At 36.8% G+C, this 7431-nt stretch overlaps 1 protein-coding gene and 1 long non-coding RNA gene across 2 annotated transcripts; both read left to right on the top strand.

Annotated features, from left to right (window-relative positions):
- The first annotated feature begins 1789 nt into the window (after positions 1–1789).
- LOC111891098 (low affinity inorganic phosphate transporter 1) lies at positions 1790–5238 on the top strand. The gene is made up of 2 exons (XM_023887182.3): positions 1790–1984; positions 3311–5238. Exon 2 carries the CDS (start codon positions 3337–3339, stop codon positions 4942–4944), a length of 1608 nt encoding a protein of 535 aa, XP_023742950.2. The 5' UTR covers positions 1790–1984; positions 3311–3336; the 3' UTR covers positions 4945–5238.
- A 157-nt stretch (positions 5239–5395) lies between these two features.
- LOC122196944 (uncharacterized) lies at positions 5396–6921 on the top strand. The gene is made up of 3 exons (XR_006189626.2): positions 5396–5576; positions 5839–5947; positions 6638–6921. It is a non-coding gene; the product is annotated as an uncharacterized LOC122196944 (long non-coding RNA).
- Positions 6922–7431: the final 510 nt, after the last annotated feature.

Genomic DNA, 7431 nt, shown 5'->3' with positions numbered 1-7431 from the left:
CAATGTATTGCAATTTAGTCATCAAAATCAGCTTTTAATAATCATTAAATGTCCCTAAAGGCTAAACTACAACCGGAAGCTATACAACTAATTGCATATTCAATAACCACCAACAAAAAATTGAATAACTTGCTTCTAATCCAAAACAACACCACCAAAAACCAGAATATGAACAATTTATTATCATTCAATCACTAGATAAAGCTACAAATCGAAATTAACATACAAAATAAAAATGAAATCACAAAATAAACTTACCTTTCTTCAAGAAATGGAGGTAGAAATTGGTCCCAAAGGCTTTAACCACACCTAGAGATACTTGCTTGGAACAATGTGGGGAGAAATTTGTTTGGAAGAAGCAAATTGAAGAGGAAATCGGTGAAATGGTGAAGGAAATTGCAAACAAACAGAAAGGAAAATGAAGAAGAGAGGGTTTCTGCATGCGTTTTTTTTTATCTGCGTGAGGCAATAGCGGCGACACCAGACCCTTTACCGGCGACAAATAGTAATAGCGGCGACAAACTGGAGGGAAGGGTACCGCGTCATTTTTAGTGAACTATTAGCGGCGACTTTTTTTAACCTTTAGCGGCGACATCTATGTCGTCGGTATTAGGTTAGACAGGATAAGACACCCCACCCGTTGGATTGGATATGTCATCGAACGGTTGAGATGCAACAGAGAGGGAAAGTGCGGATTCGGGTGACAACCCTTTAGCGGCGACACTATTACCGGTGACAAGGGGCTTTGCCGGCGACTTTAGATAAAGTCGCCGGTAAAGCACTTGTCGCCGGCAATAGTATCGTCGTTAAAGAGTATTTCTTGCAGTGAGTTTTATGGTTATTGTATTGGACTTTTTTTTAATTACATTTTTAGTTAATTTGTTTATGGATTACGTATTATAACAATCATTTTTAGAATCATGCTTAAACTATTTGTGATTAAAACAGTTATTTTGTTTTCAATTTGAATTGTTTTTTTTTTTTTTTTTGATGAAAAAATGCAGATTTTAATGTTTTCTACATTATTTTTAGAGCCTGCCAATTTACCGACAGATGTGTTTGCATGTATTGACTTTGTCTCCATAGCAACTCTAGATAAGTAAGGTTTTTAATTGTCGTTTAAAAACTTAAATTATTATTTTATTGTTTAAGGTAGTATGTTATTTTTTTTAATAAATGTTATGTTTAATATAATTTAAATTTCTATTTTTAACATACTAAAAATCTATTTAAAAAAAAATGAGTATGTTGGGAAGGAGTGGAAGTTGGAATTGAGATTGGAAGGGATTGGAATTGGAGGGAGGGATCAGAGTCCCTCTATCTTAAGCAAATATATACTTACGTTGTTTTCACATATTTACAAATTAAAATGACCTATTTTGTACGACCAAATTCCTCAGAAATTGTTGCAACAGATGTATTTTCCACCGAAAATAAATTATGTTAGTAGAAATTGTTGCAGCAGTTTTCATGACATATACCGTGTCATATATATCCCACATAGAGATTTCCAATCAATTAAAAGATAAAATTATTTTAATTTTGAAAAAATAAATAAATAAAATAAAATGAAAATAGAATCATTTAGTTCAGGTTTTAACCTCCAATGGACCAAAGGTAGAATCGGTTTTTAAAAAACTATATATGAAGCCAATAATGGAAATTAAATATAGCTAAATCCTATTACATCATGTTTATTTGATCAGGAACAAGTGTTGTATAACCTAATATTTTACTGAAGAAATTTAGCAAGCTGGAGGCGTTGACCAGATAGGTGATTAGATAATTAGATAACCGATGTGCAAAGCGCTGACCTGAGCTAGCGATTGAGAGCATATACTTATATGCTTCCATTGATTCTGTGTCGTTCATCTTTAAATACACCATGACTTCAAGACATCCTCTTCTCATCTCCTTTTCTTTCTTCCAATTCATTCTCTCCGTAGAACATCATTGCAGAGCAAGTGGCAACCCTCTTCGCAAGGTAAATATACATATAAGCAAATGTGCTCTCTCAATCTAAACATTTAACTAAAAGCTTTCTTCTACTTTCTATAATTTTTAAATCTCGTTGCTTCTTATTTTCTTAATATATGGTAGAAAGTAAAATTGTCCAAGATGAAGCTTTTTATCTTTCATATGCTTAATTAGCAATCTCCCGGAAATTTCATAGAGTAAGATCTCATTAAGTTATTTCAAAACACTTCACTCACTTGTGTGTTTTCTAAATGCATGCATGACTTTTAGATAACAACCAAACAAAAGACTACCCAAAGCCGTTGGCCAATCACTTAGGTCACCATTCTTGATCACAAACTGGCAAGTATTTTTAATATGTCATTTAATAGTTCAATGAGAATTTTATAAGATTTTTTTAACGTCAATAATGCAAATATTAGATTCACCATTGATATTTCTATTAGAAAGACTATTTTTAAATTATAATTATTACAATTATTTAATTTATCCGATTACACGAATATTCACATGACATGCGTAGAATAAACTCAATTATTTATATTATCCAATTAGATGAATACTTGCATGACATGCTTAGAATAAACTGTGTTGTTAATTTTTATACATGTTAAAAATATAAGACATTATTTATAAAATAATAACAATTATGCTAAGTTAATATAAAAATTTTAAGTTATTTTGAACCATACATCTATCGTAATTATATCTTTCAATAGAATCTATCAATGGATTGCATTTAACTTACATCATTTTCTATTTATTACAATTTAACGTTATCATGATTAATTTGAAAGTTACATATCTACTGACTTTTTTTTAATGTTGAACATGAATGACATAATCTAAATTTTCATTTAATTAATAAAAAACTATTTATTTAGCAAAAATTTGAATTACAATCAAAAATAATTCTTTGATATTTTTTTATTTAAGTTGACTTGTCTTTCTGTATTTAAACTTTTAAACTTTAAAACTATTTTAAAAAACATAATTAGAATTTTTCTTTTTATATTTTGATTTATGTTTTGGATTAAACATAGTATGTAAATTAAAAAATAAATATTCTAATAATTATTTTTTAAAAGTCTCCATTAATAAGATATAATTTTGTATTTAATAGCATATTTTATATTAATAAATTAATTATACATTAACTTGGAAATTAAAGGTTAATGCATATGATAAAACGAAAAAATACCTTCTTTATTGTTATGATACCATATGTTAAAAGAGTCAAATATATAAGCACCTCATTTAATTATTGTATAGTATGATACCATATAATTTTGATCATTTCTAAATTAACACTCTTTTATATAATTGCGCGTAGGTGTAGTTTGGAAGAAAAGATTAGCAATGCCCCGCGAGCAATTGCAAGTGCTCAATGCACTTGATACTGCCAAGACCCAGTTATACCATTTCACGGCAATTGTCATCGCTGGAATGGGTTTCTTCACTGACGCATACGATCTCTTCGCAATTTCCCTCGTTACCAAATTGCTTGGTCGTATCTACTACCACAGGGAAGGTGCACTGAAGCCCGGAACTCTACCTCCTGGTGTGAACTCTTCGGTCACTGCTGTTGCTCTTGTCGGAACCTTAGCCGGTCAACTCTTCTTCGGGTGGCTTGGTGATAAAATGGGTAGAAAAAAGGTCTACGGTATGACTTTGGCTGTCATGGTTATATGCTCCCTAGCTTCCGGGCTCTCGTTTGGGAGGGAACGGAGATCTGTCATGGCTGGCCTTTGTTTCTTTAGATTCTGGCTTGGGTTTGGTATCGGTGGTGATTATCCTCTCTCTGCAACGATTATGTCGGAATACGCTAACAAGAAGACACGTGGTGCCTTTATCGCTGCAGTTTTCGCCATGCAAGGGTTTGGGATTTTGGCCAGTGGGATTGTGGCGTTAGTCGTGTCGGCTGCTTTTGACCATGCATTTAGTGCTCCTTCGTATGCGACCAACGCTTTATTGTCAACTCCGGTACAAGCCGACTACGTCTGGCGTATCATACTCATGTTTGGTGCTATTCCGGCAGCGATGACTTATTACTGGCGTATGAAGATGCCCGAAACTGCACGTTACACCGCTCTGGTTGCCAAAAACGCTAAACAAGCCGCATCAGATATGGCTCGAGTTTTGCAAGTTGACATTGAAGCCGAAGAACAGAAGGTAGAGACAATTACACAGGATAAAAGAAACTCATTTGGATTGTTTTCAAAAGCATTCCTCCGTCGCCATGGACTCCACTTGCTCGGAACCACCAGTACTTGGTTTTTACTTGACATCGCTTTCTACTCACAAAATCTCTTCCAAAAGGACGTCTTCACTGCCATCGGATGGATCCCTCCGGCGGCAAAAATGAACGCCATAGGAGAGGTTTTCAGGGTGGCCAGAGCTCAAACTCTTATTGCACTTTGCAGTACTGTTCCCGGATACTGGTTCACAGTTGCATTTATCGATATCATCGGTCGTTTCGCAATCCAACTCATGGGATTCTTCTTTATGACGGTTTTCATGTTCGCTCTCGCCATTCCTTACCACCACTGGACCTTACATGACAACCGTATCGGCTTCATCATCATGTACTCATTGACGTTTTTCTTTGCTAACTTTGGTCCTAATGCCACCACTTTTGTCGTTCCCGCCGAAATCTTTCCTGCTAGGCTCAGGTCCACTTGCCACGGTATCTCTGCAGCTGCCGGCAAAGCTGGCGCCATCGTTGGTGCTTATGGATTTTTGTATGCTTCTCAGAGCTCCGACCCTAAGAAGACCGATGCCGGTTACCCACCAGGTATTGGAATCAAGAACTCGCTCATCGTTCTTGGTGTGATCAACTTCTTAGGGATGTTGTTCACGTTTTTAGTCCCTGAACCAAATGGGAAATCGCTCGAAGAACTCTCTGGTGAGAATGAGGAAGATGACGAGGTTCAGCAGACTACATCTAACCGAACAGTTCCTGTTTGATTTGGAACTGTACACAACTACGGGCTTTCAAGAAACTGATTTACTTTTGTTGGATACGCATGTTTGCTTTATGAATCCTGAAAAGATTCAAAAACGGTAACTAAGGATACCATCATGTTGTGTTTGAATGTTGTCAGACGTTTTAGCGTTTGAGTCTACCTATTTATTTGTTTGTTTCCTGTTCAATTATTGTATTATAAAATTGTTACAAATTCATAAAGTTGTAAGAATATGGTTTTGAACATACAATGAAAATTGTATTTCATGTTAATTGCAACCGAAAAAGTTTGAATATATTCTTTTGTTCTTGCTAGTACCTTATTTATTTATTTTTTAAATAACCAAACCCTAATTTAAATGTTTTTGTTACAGGTGAAGCTACATTACAAGAAACTTGAGTTTTAGCTACGGATTTAAAAGAAGATTTACTCTGTAATAATTTTAGGCTTATAACGAGGGAATTACGAGAGATCTACGGTGGTTTAAACAATTATTTTTAATTCAACATATAGCATATTAGAGAGGGTTTAGCGAGGGATTAGCTACGGATCTCGCAAGTATTTATTGACGAACCCTTATTTCTCACCAATCCGTCGAAAATGAAGACATTTGTTTAACACCCCGACTCCTAGGTATGAACTTTACAGTCTTATATTTCCATTTTGAAAGGTCAACTCGACGAGTTAGATGCCCTGACTTGTCGAGTAGGAACGGAGTTGGCCGCGTGTATTATGTGACCAACTCGACGAGTTGGAGTTGGAGTATGAAACTCTAATTTCTAGGGGTTTTCACCCTATTTAAAGGATCATTTGCCCCCTTAGCCTCCCTTACAGCCCCCTTTTTGATCCAGAAACCCTAAATCATATTTTACTCTTCATTTTGTGTGATATTAAGCCTTGAAGGTGGATTTTGGTGAGAAAAGCACGAAGTACTAGAGCTTGGAACAAGAAGAGGCTGTGGATCTGAGTCCTACTTCATCTTAGCAGCGTTTTGGAAGTAACAAGTTGTTACCTTGACCTTCTTCTAACTAGATCTATACATGTTTGATATTAGGGCCATTTTAGCAATATTGATGATTTATTTCGGGTATTGGGTATGATCTGAAGTTGCAACTTCAGATCTTGCCTCATCTTCGCTCTTATGGTCATAAAGCCTCAGCCTTTAGCAGGATAATGCCTTTCGCCATCCCTTAAACCCCTTATCTACCTTGGCTTTGATAAGTGGAGCCATGCATGCACGTAAAGTTTGCAACTTTACGTGACAAAAGGCTAGAACTACTGTTTGGAGCATTGGACTAGCTTAGAATCAACTGGACATAGGATGAATTGCATGAACTCGATGAGTCGGATAATCCAACTCAGCGAGTTGGTGATGGTTTTTCCCGTTACTGGTTCTGCATGAACTCGGCGAGTCAGCATGTCGACTCGACGAGTCAGTTATGGTTTCTCGACAATTGGACACGCATGGACTCGACGAGTTGTCTGGAAACTCGACGAGTCAACTGGGAGTTTCACGACTTCTAGAGTTCCGGAAGGACTCGACGAGTCAGTGATCTGCACTCGACGAGTTGGGTCAACATGGACTATTGACCTTGACCGTTGACCTTGACTTTGACTAAGGGTTGACTAGTTTGACTTCTGGGGGTATTTTGATAAATTGGAAATTTATGGAAATTGTCTTATGGTAAATATAGGTGGTGGAGTTCGTGGCTGTGATTCGAGAGTTGAGCTTGTCACTTCAGTTTGAAAGTTGTGAGGTGAGTTCTCCTCACTATACTAAGAAAGTCGAAGGCACCAATGTCGGCCCTTTACGGATTTGTATATGGGTTATTACATGATATGCTTATTGATTTAAATCCTAATAGTTAGGATGGTGATATGCTAGTGACCTGGTTAGGTCGGTATCCTGGTATATAGGATGATGCTATGTTAGTGACCGGTTAGGTTTGTATCCTGATTATAGGATGTTGCTATGAGTATTGATCTGTTAAATTGGTCTGACTGTTATATATGCTAACATATGATATTTATGTGCACATGTTTGTTTGATTGAGGATTGGGTTGAGGCGGTCCTACTTTGTTGTAACAGCCCGAAATCCAGGTTAGCTTTATGACCCTTCTATTTTGGAGAGTTGGCAAATTAGTCCCTTAAAGTTGAAAGGTGGATTTGGTGAGTACGCTGGGCGTACTAGGGTGTACGCCGCGCGTACTCGCGCGCTTATATTGTACGCGGGTTCATCCGGGTACGCTGGGCGTATCCAAGGTTACGCCGGGCGTAACCGGCCCAGATGCAAAACCCTAATTCCTGGCCTTGCACTATAAAAGGAGCATGTAGTCCTTTGCCCTAGCCACCTTACACCCTTGAGTGAGCCCTTGGAGAGTTGAGATTCGTGCTTTAGCTTGTGTGTGTGTTTTTGAGCTTAGAGTTATCTTTTTAAGGTGAAGAAGTAGAAGAGGGAGCCATTATTGGAGCTAGAAGTTGAAGAAC

This window comes from Lactuca sativa, chromosome 3, assembly GCF_002870075.4.
Source record: "Lactuca sativa cultivar Salinas chromosome 3, Lsat_Salinas_v11, whole genome shotgun sequence".
Classification (NCBI taxonomy): domain Eukaryota; kingdom Viridiplantae; phylum Streptophyta; class Magnoliopsida; order Asterales; family Asteraceae; genus Lactuca; species Lactuca sativa.
This window is presented reverse-complemented; position numbering and strand designations above follow the sequence as displayed.

Coding starts and splice junctions, on each gene's coding strand:
- LOC111891098 (XM_023887182.3), top strand. CDS start 3,337: ATGCCCCGCGAGCAATTGCAAGTGCTCAATGCACTTGATACTGCCAAG.